Raw genomic sequence first — 19960 nt, 5'->3', positions numbered from 1 at the left:
CGGGTGCGGGACGTGGCCCCCACTCCACCATTGTCCATACCCGCTTTGGTGGCTCTGGTAGATCCTGGCTGGCGGGCGACTCTGGCTGCTCATGGCTGGCGGGCGACTCTGGCTGCTCATGGCTGGCGGGCGACTCTGGCTGCTCATGGCTGGCGGGCGACTCTGGCTGCTCATGGCTGGCGGGCGACTCTGGCTGCTCATGGCTGGCGGGCGACTCTGGCTGCTCATGGCTGGCGGGCGACTCTGGCTGCTCATGGCTGGCGGGCGACTCTGGCTGCTCATGGCTGGCGGGCGACTCTGGCTGCTCATGGCTGGCGGACGACTCTGGCTGCTCATGGCTGGCGGGCGACTCTGGCTGCTCATGGCTGGCGGGCGACTCTGGCTGCTCATGGCTGGCGGGCGGCTCTGGCTGCTCATGGCTGGATGGCGGCTCTGGCTGATCATGGCTGGATGGCGGCTCTGGCTGATCCTGTCTGGCGGACGGCTCTGGCTGATCCTGTCTGGCGGACGGCCCTGGCTGATCCTGTCTGGCGGACGGCCCTGGCTGATCCTGGCTGGCGGAAGGCTCTGGCTGATCCTGGCTGGCGGAAGGCTCTGGCTGATCCTGGCTGGCGGAAGGCTCTGACTGATCCTGGCTGGCGGAAGGCTCTGGCTGATCCTGGCTGGTTGGCGGCTCTGGCTGATCCTGGCTGGTTGGCGGCTCTGGCGGATCCTGGCTGTTTGGCGGCTCTGGCGGATCCTGGCTGGTTGGCGGCTCTGGCGGATCCTGGCTGACTGGCGGCTTTGACGGCTCGGGACAGACGGGCGGCCCTGACGGCTCGGGACAGACGGGCGGCTCTAATGGCTCGGGACAGACGGGCGGCTCAGACGGCGCTTGGCAGACGGGCGGCTCAGACGGTGCTTGGCAGACGGGTGGCTCAGACGGTGCTTGGCAGACGGGCGGCTCTGACGGTGCTTGGCAGACGGGCAGCTCTGGCCGGCTGAGGCGCACTGTTTGCCTGGTGCGTGGTGCCGGAACTGGAGGTACCGGGCTAAGGACACGCACCTTCAGGCTAGTGCGGGGAGAAGGAACAGGGCATACTGGACCCTGGAGACGCACATTAGGCCTAGTGCGTGGTGCCTGCACTGGTGGTACCGGGCTGGGGACACGCATCTCAGGGCTAGTGCGGGGAGAAGGAACAGGGCATACTGGACCCTGGAAACGCACATTAGGCCTAGTGCGTGGTGCCGGCACTGGTGGTACCGGGCTGGGGACACGCATCTCAGGGCTAGTGCGAGGAGCAGCAACAGGACGCACAGGACTCTGGGGACACACATTAGGCCTAGTGCGTGGTGTAGGCACTGGTGGTAATGGGCTGGAGACACGCACCATAGGGCTAGTGCGTGGAGGAGGAACAGGGCTCTGGAGACGCACAGGAAGCCTGGTGCGTGGTGTTGGCACTGGTGGTACTGGGCTGGGGCGGGGAGGTGGCGCCGGAAATACCGGACCGTGCAGGTGTACTGGCTCCCTTGAGCACCGAGCCTGCCCAACCTTACCTGGTTGTATGCTCCCCGTAGCCCGACCAGTGCGGGGAGGTGGAATAACCCGCACCGGGCTATGTAGGCGAACCGGGGACACCATGCGTAAGGCTGGTGCCATATAAGCCGGCCCGAGGAGACGCACTGGAGACCAGACGCATTGAGCCGGCTTCATGGCACCTGGCTCAATACTCAATCTAGCCCGGCCGATACGAGGAGCTGGTATGTACCGCACCGGGCTATGCACACGTACAGGAGACACCATGCGCTCTACTGCGTAACACGGTGTCTGCCCGTACTCTCGCTCTCCACGGTAAGTACAAGGAGTAGGCGCAGGTCTCCTACCTGACTTCGCCACACTCCCTCTAAGCCACCCCCCAAGAAATTTTTTGGGCTGACTCACAGGCTTCCTACCGCGTCGTAGTGCTGCCTCCATTCGCAGGTATCCCTCCTCGCACTGCGCCAGAGAATCCCAGGCGGGCTCCGGCATTCGCCCTGGGTCGATCGCCCACCTGTCGATCTCCTCCCACGTAGTGTAGTCCAGATTACGCTCCCATTGCCATTCCTCCTTGCGCTGCTCCTGTTGCCGCTTATCACGCTGCTTGATCTCGTTATGGTGGGAGATTCTGTCATGTTCGTCTTGATAAGAGAGAGAGGACATAGGTGCAGCGTGTGAAAAATACATCTTCTTTTAATGAAGGAAAAAACAAACACTTACAAAATGAACAAAACAACCGATCGTGAAGCTAAGAAACATAAGTGCTGACACTAAACACTTAGACATAGACAATCTCCCACAATCACCTAAAGCCTATGGCTGCCTTAAATATGGCTCCCAATCAGAGACAACAATAACCAGCTGTCTGATTGAGAACCAAACCAGGCAACCATAGACTTTCCTAGAACTCTCTCCTGAACACAACCCCATACACTATTCAACACCCCCTAAACAATACACACACCCTAAACTAGACAAAACACACAAACTTCCCATGTCACACCCTGACCTAACTAAAATAATAAAGAAAACAAAGAATACTAAGGCCAGGGCGTGACAATTGTAAATTGGAATGGTAGAGTTATGTCTTTCATGGAGCTATCATAATTGTTTGGGAAGGTCTGCTCAATCCAAGATTACAACCAATTGATTACAGGATTACCCCAAAAATGGAGGCAGGTGGTGGCGGGAGGAGGTAGGGAATTGATCTGTGTGCCCAATTATAAAGGATCAAAACTGACACACATACATGTGCACACACAAAGACATACACACACGTTATTGTCAATGGTGTGCGTACTGGGAGTGGAGTCAAGTGCAGGAGAGCAGAGTTGTGAACAGGCGCACACTTTATTAGGCAGGAGAAACCAACAGATGGACGCCACTACGTCAAAACCTCCATCCAAAAGCCAAAGTGCAAAAACGCGCAAACAGTCACAATATAAAGTACAAACAAATAAACATACCTTGTAAATATACAACACGGAAAATAAACGCACACGAGAAAATAGCGTCAAAAATGACAGGAAACATAAAACAATCAAACACAAAGACATGAGGGGGAACAGAGGAATAAATACATTTAGTGTGATTGGGGAATGAAAACCAGGTGTGCAGGGAACAAGACAAAACAAATGGATAAATGAAAAATGAAGCAGCGATGCCTAGAAAGCCGGTGACGTTGTCTGCCGAACGCCGCCCGAACAAGGAGAGGAGCTGACTTCAGCGGAAGTCGTGACAGTTATTATCTATGCATAGCCACTCTAATAACTCTATCTACATGTACATTATTACCTCAATTACCTCGCCACCGGTGCCACATTGACTCTGTACTGGTACCCCCTGTATATAGCCTCCACATTGACACTGTACCGGTACCCCCTGTATATAGCCTCCACATTGACTCTGTACCGGTACCCCCTGTATATAGCCTCCACATTGACTCTGTACCGGTACCCCCTGTATATAGCCTCCACATTGACACTGTACCGGTACCCCCTGTATATAGCCTCCACATTGACTCTGTACCGGTACCCCCTGTATATAGCCTCCACATTGACTCTGTACCGGTACCCCCTGTATATAGCCTCCACATTGACTCTGTACCGGTACCCCCTGTATATAGCCTCCACATTGACTCTGTACCGGTACCCCCTGTATATAGCCTCCACATTGACTCTGTACCGGTACCCCCTGTATATAGCCACGCTATTGTTATTCACTGCTGCTCTTTAATTATTTGTTATTCTTATCTCTTTTCTTAAAACTGCATTGTTGTTTTAAGGGCTTGTAAGTAAGAATTTCACTGTAAGGTCTACACCTGTTGTACTTGGCGCATATGACTAATAACATTTGATTTGATACACACATGTAAATAGTGCCACACATGCACTCAAACACATCCATTTGGCCTTGCTGTTTATATTTCTGTTGTCCTTGATGTCTTCTGTGTTTTGCATTGTTGCTTTCTATTGTTTTCCTTTGTTAGTCTCTTTTATTATTTTGTTGGTTGTCGGCGCATTGGGGGACGGTGGCTTGGTGGGGGGGGGGGGGGAGTGGAGTGAGAGGTTTATTTTGGGGGGGACTGTTAGGGGGGTTATCGGAGAGTTGTGGGGCAGCTCTCGGGAACTGTTAGAGGATCTTGGATGGTTGGTGGCCTGGCGGTTGGGAGCTTGTCCCGGTGGCTGATAGGTCGCTGGTCCGGCTCCCTGATTTGACTTGGTGGGAGTCTGTTTGATGTGGCCCTGGGCGGGGTGCTTCACCTTGGTGGGAGTCTGTTTGATGTGGCCCTGGGCGGGGTGCTTCACCTTGGTTGCTCCTGTAGTTCGCTCTGGATGGGAGTATCTGCTAGATGACTGAATATAATGTATATGTTGAGTGGCTTCACTGCAGGTAGATTGTATGTTTGTATGTAACGATTTGATTGTATGTTTTAATATTTAATTTTAAAAAATTAAAACAATTGTTGGAAGTGAAGATGATGGTTTTGATGATGAAGGTAGACACATTATTATTGTATTTCTATGACATGGATCAGATTTTGAATGCTTTTGCTTCGGAACATTTTGGTCGACGGGTATTTTTCTCAGCTCAGACAGAAGTAATAAAAGCCTAGTGCACTTATTTATTTATTTTTAAATTGTGACATATCAGGGGGTGCTACAGCACCCACACATCCCGCGGCTATGTTAGCAGTAACCTGTAAATCATGGCATTAGCATGAAGTAGCTAGCTTTCTAGCTTCCTTGCTCAAAGCACAAATTTAACTCCATCCAACCTTTCCAAAGGCCAATTAAATACATTTTGGGCCAAGAGCAGATCTGCCCTGGGACTCTGAAATAAATAAAACTGCAATGTGCTCAAGGCTCATGCGATGTCACTGCAGTGAGTCATAGGAAACAATCTGTCACAGAAAACAACAACTTCTTCAATTCTGTGTGACCTTGTGGTGGTTTTGACAGGAAAGTCCCACCATACACTCTTAGAAAAAAGGGTGCAATCTAGAACCAAAAAGGGTTATTCGCCTGGCCCCATGGGAGAACCCTTTTTGGTTCCAGTTACAACCTTTTCCACAGAAGTTACTACATGGAACCACAAAGGGTTCTCCTATGGGGACAGCCGAAGACCCCGTTTTAAACCCTTTTTTCTAAGAGTGTAGGCTGCTTTACAGTTTCCATGGTGATGTGTGTCAAACCATGTGCTATATTAGGCTGAACCGGTTATTCAACTTCCTTGTAGTTATACATTTGTAACTATTTCCATCAAATCAATATACAAGCCGACCTTTGACACATTTATGAAATATGACAAAGTTGGTGCTCAGTAACTTAAGCTGATGGGAAAACTGATGAGGGCATCTTTGATTCTTTATATAAGCTCACACATATTGTTATTTGAGGGGAGGAGTATATTTGTATGATTACCTGGTAATAAAGTAGATATTTTTTGTTGTTGATATAGGCTAAACTGAAGGTTATTCTATTATGTTTTTGCATACACATCAATCAATAGAGCTAAACATAGTGTTTAGGTTAAATACTTTCCACTAGTACATCAGATTCATTGGTACTCCAGCTTATTATGGTATCTACTCAGGTTAATAAACAAACAATAACGGGTTTCTGTTTGTTTTCAGAGAGAGTTGAGTCACCAGTCCTACATCAATGGCATCTGTAATGTGACTGTGACCTGCAGAGGTCAGAACACCTCTGTCACCTCCAGCTGTAACAACAGCACCTGTTCTCAGGTGGGAGGAGAGAGTAGAGGGGCTGAGACCTCCACTGTCCCCCTGCTCTCTGTCTATGTGGCAGGGGGTTCCATCATCTGTAACAACAGCGAACAAGTCAGATGGGCCTACAGATGTCAGATCTTAACTTGATCACTCTTTTGTCGCAGATAATTTTGCTGATGCATCAGGAAATTCAAATGAGCCTTGTGAATGGCTGAAAATGAGCAGTTATCTTTTTCTCCATGTGGGGGCAGTCTATTCATTGGGATCAGGGCTTGTTTCAAAATGATGTTCTGTCTCGCTCACTCAAACACTAGGCCTAGGTCCTATTGCTGCAACATTCAAATGTTCAAAATGTACACTACCATTCAAAAGTTTGGGATCACTTAGAAATGTCCTTGTTTCTGATAAAAAAGCACATTTTTGGTCCATTTAAAATAACATCAAATTGGTAAGAAATACAGTGTAGACATTGTTAATGTTGTAAATGACTATTGTAACTGGAAAAATATGATTTTTTAATGGAATATCTACATAAGTGTACAGAGGCCCATTATCAGCAACCATCACTCCTGTGTTCCAATGGCACGTTTTGTTAGCCTTTAAAATTATAAACTTGGATTAGCTAATTGATCATTAGAAAACCCTTTTGCAATTATGCACAGAAGGAAACTGTTGTCCTGATTAAAGAAGCAATAAAGCTGTCCTTCTTTAGACTAGTTTAGTATCTGGAGAATCGGCATACAGTGGGGCAAAAAAGTATTTAGTCAGCCACCAATTTTGTTTCTGGTGTCCTTTGACAGCTCTTTGGTCTTGGCCATAGTGGAATTTGGAGTGTGACTGTTTGAGGTTGTGGACAGGTGTCTTTTATACTGATAACAAGTTCAAACAGGTTCCATTAATACAGGTAACGAGTGGAGGACAGAGGAGCCTCTTAAAGAAGAAGTTACAGGTCTGTGAGAGCCAGAAATCTTGCTTGTTTGTAGGTGACCAAATACTTATTTTCCACCATAATTTGCAAATAAATTCATAAAAAATCCTACAATGTGATTTTCAGGATTTTTTTTCTCATTTTGTCTGTCATAGTTGAAGTGTACCAATGATGAAAATTACAGGCCTCTCTCATCTTTTTAAGTGGGAGAACTTGCACAATTGGTGGCTGACTAAATACTTTTTTCCCCCACTGTATGTGGGTTCGATTACAGGCACAAAATAACCAAAAACAAAGAACTTTCTTCTGAAACTCGTCAGTCTATTCTTGTTCTGAGAAATGAAGGCTACTCCATGCAAGAAATTTTCAAGAAACTGAAGATCTCGTACAACGCTGTGTACTACTCTCTTCACAGAACAGCGCATCTGGCACTAACCAGAATGGAAAGTGGAGTGGGAGGCCCCGGTGCACAACTGAGCAAGAGGACAGGTACATTGGAGCATCTAGTTTGAGAAACAGATGCCTCACAAGTCTTCAACTGGCAGCTTCATTAAATAGTACCAGCAAAACACCAGTCTCAACGTCACAGTGAAGAGGCGACTCCGGGATGCTCCTCTGTCCAGTGACTGTGTTCTTTTGCCCATCTTAATCTTTTATTTTTATTGGCCAGTCTGAGATACGGCTTTTCATTGCAACTCTGCCTAGAAGGCCACTATCCCGGAGTCGCTTCTTCACTGTTGACGTCAAGTAAATCAAGGCAGTCGGTCACAAATTTGTTTACATCCCTGGTAGTGAGCATTTCTCCTTTGCCAAGATAATCCATCCACCTGACAGGTGTGGCATATCAAGATGCTGATTAAACAGCATGATCATTACACAGGTGCAACTTGTGCTGGGGACAATAAAAGGCCACTCTAAAATGTGCAGTTTTGTCACACAACACAATGCCACAGATGTCCCAAATTTGCAATTGGCATGCTGACTGCAGGAACATCCACCAGAGAATGTAATGTTAAGCCAACTACATTTGTAGTTTTAGAGAATTTGGCAGTACGTCCAACTGGTCTCACAACCGCAGAACTGGTGTATGGCGTCATGTGGGCAAGTGGTTTGCTGATGTCAATATTGTGAACAGAGTGACCCATGATGGCGGTGCGGTTATGGTATGGGCAGACATAAGCTACGGTCAACGAACACAATTGCATTTGATTGATTTGAATGCACAGAGATACCATGACAAGGTCCTGAGGCCCATCGTCGTGCCATTCATCCGCCCCCATCACCTCATGTTTTAGCATGATAATGCACAGCCCCATGTCTCAAGGATCTGTACACAATTCCTGGAAGCTGAAAATGTCCCAGTTCTTCCATGGCCTGCATACTCAGACATTTCATCTATTGAGCCTGTGTGGGATGCTCTGGATCAACGTGTACGACAGCGTGTTCCAGTTCCCACCAATATTCAGCAACTTTGTACAGCCATTGAAGAGGAGTGGGACAACATTTTCACAGACCACAATCAACAGCCTGATCAACTCTATGTGAAGGAGATGTGTCGCACTGCATAAGGCAAATGGTGGTCACACCAGATACTGACTGGTTTTCTGATCCACGCCCCTACCTTTTATTTTAAGGTATCTGTTCCCAACAGATGCATGTCTCTATTCCCAGGAATGTGAAATCCAAAGATTAGGACCTAATTCATTTATTTCAATTTACTTATTTCCCTATAAGAACTGTAACTCAGTAAAATCTTTGAAATTGTTGCATGTTGAGATAAACAAAACATCTGGACTAGTGTCATGCACCCAGAACGTCCAGTTTAGACATCAGGCACATTTAAATGTCACAGTCCAAGACTACTGCGAGATTTGAAAACAGCAGGAGACACAAGAGTCAGTAGAACAGGATGAGCTAGCCACAATGGGCTTCCTGGTTGGATTCAAAGTTGCAGAGCTGATACTAGAATTCAGGTAAATGAGCACAATAGAACTATTAACAATACCACTATGCTTATGAGCACATGTAGCAAAACGTTAGCTTGATATACTGTAAAACTATTAATAGCATAGGTGGCGCTAACAACAGAGCTAACGGGAGCTAACAGAGCTATCAATGGAAATTTAATTAACAGGCACAAAATTACTATTTACTATCAACATGAGAAGCTGTGGAGTAATGATATCAATGCTATTTAATGGGAGTAAATACCTTTTGAGGAGCTTGATTTGATCAGTCAATGCCTCAACGCTGCCTTGTAGTGTTGAGACAGGATCCAGACACCCAAGTGATTAGGGTGGATCCCATCCTCCTTATAGAGCATAGTCTGCTTCCAAAAGGTGTCAAATATGTCTACAAAAGTAGGTTGACTGATCGATCATCCATCGAGGGAACTGGAGGCTTTATGTGGGAAGAGCAGCCAACTGACTGGCCAAGACCAGTATGACCACCAATTATTTCAAATAGGAAACAATTTGAGACAAAATGCTGATAAAAATCATCATAAATCTCTACTTTTTCAGTAATGAAGCATGAGTCTAAATCACTTTGTCTGAGGTAGAAAAAATACAATACCCATGATTCTATCCATAGTGGAATCTGTCCCTGATGTGGACAGTGATGACAGCAGAGATCATGATGACCAGCCCCACAGACACCAGGATGATCTTCAGCATGCACACAGACATGCTACCAGCAGGGGGAGACACTGGTTCACAACAAACAGACAATATGTTACAGTAGATGGTGTTGTTGAACTGTAGAACAACCTACCTGTGTTTCAGTGGTGAAAAGTACTGAAGTAAAAATACTTTTGAGTACTATTTAAGTAGTTTTATTGGGTATCTGTACTTTACTTTACTATTTATATTATTGACAACTTTTACTTTTACTTCACTACATTGCTAAAGAAAATGATGTACTTTTTACTCCATACATTTTCCCTGACACCCAAAAGTTTTTGTTACATTTTGACAGGAACATGTTCAAATTCACACACTTATAAAGATAATGTTTAGCAGGACAGGAAAATGGTCCACTTCACACATTTATCAAGAGAACATACTTGGTCATCCCTACTGCCTCGTATCTGGCGGACTCACTTAACACAAGTGCTTTGTTTGTAAATTATGTCTGAGTGTTGGAGGGTGACCCTGGCTATCCGTGAATTTTTTTAAAACAAGAAAATAATGCTGTCTTGCTTGCTTAATATAAGGAAGGTGAAATGATTTATACTTGTACTTTTGAGACTTAAGTATATTTTAAACCAAATACTTTAAGACGTTTAGTCAAGTAGTGTTTTACTGGGTGACTTTCACTTTTACTTGATTCATTTTCTATTAAGGTATCTTTACTTTTACTCAAGTTTGACAATTGGGTACTTTTTCCACCACTGCTGTGTTTAGTTTCAATCAAAGCACATATTTTGCCTAGTGACGCGCTGTTGAGTTTGGCCACATAAGAGAAAAATGCGACCTTTCACACATTTCTAAACTCTCCTCAGGAAATGAGGTGGTGTTTCTGTCTTCTAGTAACGTTCTACTATGTTATTATATTTGGTTGTGTAGAAAACTATCATTAGAATACTATCATCATGTGATCTAGCAGACATTCATTCAGCTTTGATCTGACTTTATTAAACGAGCTCCGTTCTCCTGAGTAGCCTGTTCTGTACGAGGAGAGGAGAGATCGTGTACAAAGTAGAGAATCCTGCAGATACACAGAAGCTTCGGAACTGTGACTGTTGTCATTAAAGAGACCTTCCTAATTGTCAAATAATGGTGACTTGGCTTTAACTACAGCATTAGTTATATTCTAATAGACAGGTGACTCAAATCTTTTTCAACCAATAATGGTGCTTTGACTACAGTTTTAGTTATATTCTAATACGACATCCAGTATCTTTTTAACCAATATACTTAAATGTGTTCTTCATTTCATAAAAATGACAGAATTCCTCTCAGATAATAAGAATTACAAGATGGATGAATCAGAAGCAGTCCAATATTTTCCCATCAGTATGTCTTTATTTACCATTGTATTGCTGCTCTTTATGAGGCCCAGACAACAGAACCTGAGAGATACACAAAAGCCTACCTGATGATGCTATGCAGGTCAGCAATCCAAACCCTAAAAGGAGAGACATGGTGTTGAGATGGTGCTCCAATGAATATAATAGATAGGTAGACGGACGGACAGATTAACATGTGAAATGTTTGCTTGTGTCTGTGTTTCCTGTTTAGCAACTGCTATTTTCTAGCTCAACCCACACTGACAGCAGTAACACCAGCAGGATAGGTGTGGTTAATGAGGATTAATTGTGTGTCTTGCAAGTAATGACAACGTTTAACTCAAATTCAGCCTGTGTTTATGTGCATCTCCCCAACAGAGAAATACAATTCCTTCACACTACGTTTCTGTATTAAATAAGATTATAAAACTATAGATTCAGAGAACATTTAAGCCATGTACATTCAGGCTTTTTCATCTAAGTGTTACTGAATAAAAAAACATAGTGACTAAAGAATAACAGTTGTTCTGATGTAGTATCGTGTCAAAGGGTCCACAGCGCATCATAAGGTCTGTGACACCCTTCCCTCCTCTCAAGGGGCCGGTAGGGGGAAGTTGCCCATACAGTAGGTGCTGATCTTGGGTCAGTTTTCCCCTCACTAATAGTTAAGGTTATGATTGTGGGAGGGGAAGCTGATCCTAGATCTGTACCAAAGTGAAACTTCACCCTACACTGCACCCTACACTCAGTGGGCCATACTCTGTACTGGTATTAGAAGAAGCTGCGGTCTTTCACTCTCAATCTAGTAACCAGCTCCAGTACCTCGTTCAACAACTAACAGTATCAGGTGACTGACCACTTCCATCTTCAGAAAGGAAACATTTCCTTCTGCTGTTCTGTTCTGCCTCACTGACTGTCATCCTGGAACCACGTACACTACCATTTAAATGTTATTTTCTTACAGTAATGTCACATTTTCTATCTTCTTAGGTTGTGTTACAACAACAAACCTGTAGTTCACAACTTGAAAGATACATTGAATACTAAACATGTATCAGAACATTTTTGATTGGTTTGACTACCTGTCAGGTGAGTCATTAGGGGACATTGGCTATTATAGTAAATTAAGAAACAGGTAAATATCAGTACATGATTACCAAAGTGTAGGTATTTATGGCACAGGCAACATCCTAGAGGAGAACCTGGAAACTGGGATCCAAATTCTCCTTTCAGCAGGACAAAAAAATTAATAAAATATAATTTTATTGGTCACATACACATGTTTAGCAGACGTTATTGCGGGTGTAGTGAAATGCTTGTGTTTCGATCTCTGACAGTGCAGTAATATCTAACATGTAATATCTAACAATGTCACAAGATACAGTTGAAGTCGGAAGTTTACATACACTTAGGTTGGAGTCATTAAAACTCGTTTTTCAACCACTCCACAAATTTCTTGTTAACAAATTAAACAATTTGGCAAGTCGGTTGAGACATCTACTTTGTGCATGACACAAGTAATTTTGCCAACAATAGTTTACAGACAGATTATTTCACTTATAATTAACCGTATCACAATTCCAGTGGGTCAGAAGTTTACATACACTAAGTTGACTACGCCTTTTGTCACGGCCGTCAAAAGAAGTGGACCAAGGTGCAGCATGGTAAAAAGTACCTTTTCCTTTTCATTTCAAAATGTCGCCAACAAAACAACAAACGAAAAACAACCGTAAAGCTTACAGGGCATTAGTGCCACAAACAAAGTTAACTACCCACACCAAAAGGAGGGCAAAAGGGATACCTAAGTATGGTTCCCAATCAGAGACAACAATAGACAGCTGTCCCTGATTGAGAACCATACCCGGCCAAAACATAGAAACACAAAATCATAGAAAACAAAACATAGAATGCCCACCCCAAATCACACCCTGACCAAACCAAATAGAGACATAAAAAGGCTCTCTAAGGTCAGGGCGTGACACCTTTAAACAGCTTGGAAGATTCCAGAAAATTATGTCATGGCTTCTGTCATTAGCTTCTGATAGGCTAATTGACATCATTTGAGTCAATTGGAGGTTTACCTGTGGATGTATTTCAAGGCCTACCTTCAAACTCAGTGCCTCTTTGCTTGACATCATGGGAAAATGAAAAGAAATCAGCTAAGACCTCAGATAAAAAATTGTAGACCTCCACAAGTCTGGTTCATCCTTGGGAGCAATTGTCAAATGCCTGAAGGTACCATGTTCATCTGTACAAACAAAAGTACCCAAGTATAAACACCATGGGACCATGCAGCCGTCATACCGCTCAGGAAGGAGACGCATTCTGACTCCTAGAGATGAACGTACTTTGGGGCGAAAAGTGCAAATCAATCCCAGAACAACAGCAAAGGACCTTGTGAAGATGCTGGAGGAAACAGGTACAAAAGTATCTATATCCACAGTAAATCGAGTCCTATATCAACATAACCTGAAAGGCCGCTCAGCAAGGAAGAAGCCACTGTTCCAAAATCGCTATAAAAAAGCCAGTCACAGTTTGCAACTGCACATGGGGACAAAGATCGTACTTCTTGGAGAAATGTCCTCTGGTCTGATGAGACAAAAATAGAACTGTTTGGCCAAAATGACCATTGTTATGTTTGGAGGAAAAAGGGGGAGGCTTGCAAGCCAAAGAACACCATCCCAACCGTGAAGCATGGGGGTGGCAGCATCATGTTGTGGGGGTGCTTTGCTGCAGGCGGGAGTGGTGCACTTCACAAAATAGATGGCATCATGTGGCAGGAAAATTATGTGGATATATTGAAGCAACATCTCAATACCTCAGTCAGCAAGTTAAAGCTTGGTCGCAAATATGTCTTCCGAATGGACATTGAACCCAAGCATACTTCCAAAGTAGTGGCAAAATGGCTTAAGGACAACAAAGTCAAGGTCTTGGAGCGGCCATCACAAAGCCCTGACCTCAGTCCTATAGCAATTTTGTGGGCAGAACTGAAAAAGCGTGTGCAAGCAAGGAAGCCTACGAACTTGACTCAGTTACACCAGCTCTGTCAGGAGGAATGGGCCAAAAAAAAAGTTTCGGCTACCCAAAACTTTTGTCCCAAGTTAAACAATTTAAAGGCAATGCTACCAAATACTAATTGAGTGTATGTAAACCTCTGACCCACTGGGAATGTGATGAAAGAAATAAAACCTGAAATACATAATTCTCTCTTGTATTATTCTGACATTTCACATTCTTATATTAAAGTGGGGATCCTAACTGACCTAAGACAGGACATTCTTACTATGATTCAATGTCAGGAATTGTGAAAAATTGAGTTTAAATGTATTTGGTTAACCTCTAATTCCTCCCAAACCCGGATCCGGGAGCACCCCCATCAGTAAAAAAGCTGACTAGCATAGCCTAGCATAGCGTCACAAGTAAATACTAGCATCTAAATATCATTAAATCACAAGTCCAAGACACCAGATGAAAGATACACATCTTGTGAATCCAGCCATCATTTCTGATTTTTAAAATGTTTTACAGGGAAGACACAATATGTAAATCTATTAGCTAACCACGTTAGCAAAAGACACCACTTTTTTTACTCCACCAGTTTTTTACTCCATCAGTAGCTATCACAAATTCGACCAAATAAAGATATAAATAGCCACTAACCAAGAAACAACTTCATCAGATGACAGTCTGATAACATATTTATTGTATAGCATATGTTTTGTTAGAGAAATGTGCATATTTCAGGTATAAATCATAGTTTACCATTGCAGCCACCATCACAACTCTCACCAAAGCGACTAGAATAACTACAGAGAGCAACGTGTATTACCTAATTACTCACGATAAAACATTTCTTAAAAATACACAGCGTACAGCAATTGAAAGACACAGATCTTGTGAATCCAGACAATATTTCAGATTTTACAGCGAAAACACAATATAGCGTTATATTAGCTTACCACAATAGCAAACATCACAACAGCATTGATTCAAGCCAAACATAGCGATAACGTATATTATCACCAAAAGATATTAATTTTTTCACTAACCTTCTCAGAATTCTTCAGATGACAGTCCTATAACATCATATTACACAATGCATATAGAGTTTGTTCGAAAATGTGCATATTTAGCAGCACAAATCGTGGTTATACAATGTCATCAGTATCAACATTTCATGCATTCTGGCCGGCGCCATCTTGGAGAGGCACCTAATCTAATCAATAAATAATCGAAAACTTGACTAAAAAATACAGGTTGGACAGCAAATTAAAGATGCATTAGTTATTAATGCAACCGCTGTGTTAGATTTTTAAAATTAACGTTACTAGACATACAGTGTGCGTTACAGCCAGACCAGTACCGCAATTAATGGCGGACACTCCTTTTACATTTTTCCACATAAATACGGAATAACATCATAAATAGCTCTTACTTTTGGACGAGCTTCCATCAGAATCTTGGGCAAGTTGTCCTTTGTCCAAAAGAATCGTTGCTCGGTTGTAAAACGTCCTCTTCAACTTTGGAATTAGCAGCTAACAATAGCTATGTGGCACAGACATGCCCAAATCCTCAAAACGCAATAATAAGGAAGTTCCGAAAATAGCAATATACTCGCATAAACTGATATAACTTGGTTAAAAATAACTTCGTTATGATGTTTCTAACACCTATATCGAATTAAATCACAGACGGATATATCTAAGGCCTAAAACGAGAGCGTTTGAGCATGCCATCCTGATGTCTTCCATTGCGCCTTGACGAACGTCGAAAAGAGCGGACACCCCATGCCATGGCCTTTTATAAGGTCTGAGATCTACGTAGAAACTCCATTCCAATTCTCATTGGTTACTGACATCCAGGGGAAGGCGCGTGCAGTTCATATCGACCCATAGGATACATACAGAGCTTTAAACTGTACTGAGAACAGAGCCTCGTTTTCAGACCTTCGCAGTTCCTGTCATGAATTTCGCTGCAGAAGGAGTTCTGTTCCACCCACAGACATAATTCAAACGGTTGTAGAAACTAGAGATTGTTTTCTATCCAATAGTAATAATAATATGCATATTGTACGAGCAAGAATTGAGTACGAGGCAGTTTAATTTGGGAACGATAAATGTCCAAGTTGAAACAGCACCCCCTGTAGTGACAAGATTAAGGTGTATGTAAACTTCAGACTTCAACTGTATACCCAATACACACAAATCTACGTAAAGGAATGGAATTAAGAATATATAAATATTTGGACGAGCAATGTCAGAGTGGCATAGACTAAGATACAGTAGAATAGAATAGAATACAGTATATACATGTGAGATGAGTAAGGCAAAATATGTCAACATTATTAAAGTGATTAGTATTCCATTTATTAAAGTGGCCAGTGATTTCAAGTCGATATATACAGGCAGGAGCCTCTAATGTGCTAGTGATGGTGTCACGTTCCTGACCTTATTTCCTTTGTTTTGTCTTTGTTTAGTATGGTCAGGGCGTGAGTTGGGGTGGGCAGTCTATGTTATTTGTTTCTATGTTTAGGTTGTTAACTAGCCTGATATGGTTCTCAATCAGGGGCAGGTGTTTTACGTTTCCTCTGATTGAGAACCATATTTAGATAGGCTGTTCACACTGTTTGTTTGTGGGTGATTGTTCCTGTGTCAGTGTTTGTACCACACGGGACTGTTTCGTTTCGTTCGTTCGTTCGTGCGTTCCGTCCTGTTCGTGCGTTCATGTGTTTTGTTCTCAAGTTCAGGTCTGTTCACGTCGTTTGTTATTTTGTAGTTTGTTCAAGTGTTTTTCGTCTTCGTTTAAATAAACTAGATTATGTCTTCAAACTACGCTGCATATTGGTCGGATCCTTGCTCCTCCTCAGACGAGGAGAAAGACGAGCGTTACAGATGGCTATTTCACAGTCTGGTGGCCTTGAGATAGAAGCTGTTTTTCAGTCTCTCGATCCCAGCTTTGATACACCTGTCTGGATGAAAGTGAGGTGAATAGGCAGTGGCTCAGGTGGTTGTTGTCCTTGATGATCTATTTGGCCTTCCTGTGACATCGTTTGCCCCCAGTGATGCGTTGGCCACACCACCCTCTGGAGAGCCCTGCAGTTGCGGGCGGTGCAGTTGCTGTAACAGGCGGTGATACAGCCGAACAGGATGTTCTCAATTGTGCATCCGTGAAAGTTTGTGAGGGTTTTAGTTGCCAAGCCAAAATTATTCAGCCTCCTGACGTTCAAGAGGCACTATTGCGCCTTCTTCACCACACTGTCTGTGTGGGTGGACCATTTCAGTATGTTAGTGATTTGTACACTGAGGACCTTTAAGCTTTCCTCCTTCTCCACTGCTGTCCCGTCAATGTGGATAGGGGGGTGCTCCCTCTGCTGTTTCCTGAAGTCCACAATCATCTCCTTTGTTGGTCAATAACCTAAAACACAAGGCCAAATCTACAATGGAGTTGCTCACCAAGAAATTAGTGAATTCTCCTGAGTGGACGAGTTACAGTTTTGACTTAAGGCTTACTGTTAAGGCTAGGGCTGATTTCAAGGTTTTACTGCTAATCGACAAAGCATTACATGGGCTTGCTCCTACCTATCTCTCTGATTTAGTCCTGCTGTACATACCTACACGTACGCTACGGTCACAAGACGCAGGCCTCCTTATTGTCCCTAGAATTTCTAAGCAAACAGCTGGAGGCAGGGCTTTCTCCTATAGGAATCCATTTTTATGGAATGTTCTGCCTATCCATGTGAGAGATGCAGGCGGTCTCGACCTTTAAGTCTTTATTGAAGACTTATCTCTTCAGTAGGTCCTATGATTGAGTGCAGTCTGGCCCAGGGGTGAGAAGGTGAACGGCAAGTCACTGGAGCGAAGTGCCACCCTTGCTGTCTCTGCCTGGCCGGCTCCCCTCTCTCCACTGGGATTCTTTGCCTCTGACCCTATTATGCCGGCTAAGTCACTGGCTTACTAGTACTCTCCCATGCCGTCCCTAGGAGAGGTGCATCACGACGTACCAGGCTTTTTTCGCTCTTCTCGACTTTAGTGGGTTGAGTCACTGACATCCTAAGGTGCTGACCTGTTGCCTACTCTACAACAACTGTGATTATTATTTGACACTGCTGGTCATCTATGAACATCTGAACATCTTGAAGAACAATCTGGCCTTAATGACCATGTACTCTTAAAATCTCCACCCAGCACAGCCAGAGGAGGACTGGCTACCCCTCAGAGCTTGGTTACTTTCTAGGTTTCTTCCAAAGTTCCTGCCTATCTAGTGAGTTTTTCCTAGCCACCGTGCTTCTACATCTGCATTGCTTTGCTGTTTGGGGTTTAGGCTGAGTTTCTGTATGGCACTTTGTGACATCTGCTGACGACAAACAGGCTTCATAAATACATTTGACTACTGACTACACACCCACTCACATGCAAGCTGCTGCTGCTCTGTTCTTCTTATATCCTGTTGCCTAGTCTCTTTACCCCAATACATATCTACCTCCATTACTCCAGTTTCCCTGCACATGTAAATATGGTATTGGAACTGACTTTTTAAATATTTCATGTATATAGTATGCTTACTTTATTGTGTATTTCTTATTCTTATTTCTCATGTTTTTTTTCTAGTAATACATTGTTATTGATTATTGCATTGTTGGGTTTGCAAGAAAGGCATTTCACTGTACTTGTGCATGTGACATTAAAACTTGAAAGTAGACGCACACACCTTAATATGCTACAGTACCATGGAGGTGCATGGAGAGGAGAAAATGCACGTAATGAAATAAAATACGAATTTGAAACATTCAATTATTAAATCCATTACATTTTAGAAAGAATCAAGATTACTCAGTGTGCTGGTGTTGTTCATGGTGAGTCTATAGCAGGGGTTGTGACTGGTTCTGGGAACAGAACTGAAAACTGAAAAAGAAAAACATTTGAAGAGGAAGAGAAACAGAACCGTGAACTAAAGTAATCTCTAGGGTTCCGGAACAGAACCATTATTTTCAAATCTTGAGATCTGGTTAATAATGTTCCTTTTCGTTCCCCAAAAATATTCCTTATGTCTGGTATTCATACACTCAGTGTACAAAACAGGAAGGACACCTTCCTAATATTGAGTTGAAACCCCCTTTTGCCCTCAGAATGGCCTCAGTTCGTCGGTGCATTGATTGTACAAGGTTACAAAAGAATTCCACAGGTATGCTGGCCCATGTTGACTCCAATGCTTCGTACAGGTGTGTCAAGTTGTCTGGATGTCCTGTGGGTGGTGGTCTGGATATCACAAAATAAAAACTGAAAAACACAGCAGCATTGTAGTTCTTCACACGAACCAGTGCACCTTGCACCTGCTAACATATCATTCAACGGCACTTACTTATTTTGTCTTGCCCATTCACCCTCTGAATGGCACACATACACAATCCATGTCTCAATTGTCTCAAGGCTTAAAAACCCTTTAAACTGTTACCTCCACTTCATCTACACTGATTGAAGTGGATTTAACAAGTGACATCAATAAGGGATCATAGCTTTCACCTGGATTCACCTGGTCAGTCTGTCATGGAAAGAGCACGTTGTTTTAATGTGTTGTACACTCAGTGTATAATTCTGCAATTTATTGAAGTTATGATGATATTATTAGCCTGTTCCAATCCACATGACATCATGATGCTCAGCGATTTAAGACAGTCCACTTCCAGGTCCACCCATCACTCTCTCCCCTCTGTGGATTTTCATTTGCATCTCGCGGCTGCACTTCTCCGTCCATCGAACATGTAAACAACTAGCTTACCCGTTCCATAGCAAGCTGCTTTATCCATGCTTATTGGTGGAGTAAATTCATGAGATAAATGTAAGAACTATAATGATTTCACAAGGTAAAGAATTAACGAAAGTAACCATATTGTGGGAGACAAAGAGCTGGTTGACAGAGAGCTGGTTTCAACTGCAGGGCACAGCAGGTGTTTATTTGTAAAGGACCACATTAGGAGGCAGGTAGCTGGGTCCAGGGGCAGGCAGAAGGTCATACACAGGAGGAGGCAGGTAGCTGGGTCCAGGGGCAGGCAGAAGGTCAAACACAGGGGGTCCAAAAAGGCAACAGTACAGGCAGGGAAAAGGCTAGTAATGTAGTCCGGGAGATCAGGCAAGACGTTGATAACGGTCAGTGTGCTTTCTTAGCTTTGCCACTTCGTCCCGTACAAGCTCACACCGAGACTAAAACTCCGGGACCACTGGCTGGCATACCATGTGTGGCCGCCCTTGTTGATGAAGCTGTGTTTGTAGGCTATACAAT

At 43.6% G+C, this 19960-nt stretch overlaps 1 protein-coding gene across 1 annotated transcript in view; it reads right to left on the bottom strand.

The window, feature by feature from the left end:
• LOC139550241 (SLAM family member 9-like) overlaps positions 1–10904 on the bottom strand; it is a 138728-nt gene extending 127824 nt beyond the window's left edge. The window contains exon 1 of the mRNA XM_071360987.1: positions 10771–10904. Coding sequence (XP_071217088.1) covers positions 10771–10819 — 49 coding nt within the window. The 5' untranslated portion in view covers positions 10820–10904. The remainder of the gene's footprint in view (positions 1–10770) is intronic.
• Positions 10905–19960: the final 9056 nt, after the last annotated feature.

The sequence above is a fragment of the Salvelinus alpinus genome, chromosome 23 (assembly GCF_045679555.1).
Source record: "Salvelinus alpinus chromosome 23, SLU_Salpinus.1, whole genome shotgun sequence".
NCBI classification, from domain to species: Eukaryota; Metazoa; Chordata; class Actinopteri; order Salmoniformes; family Salmonidae; genus Salvelinus; species Salvelinus alpinus.
Note: the sequence above shows the minus strand (reverse complement) of the source record. Positions and strands in the feature narration are given on the sequence as shown.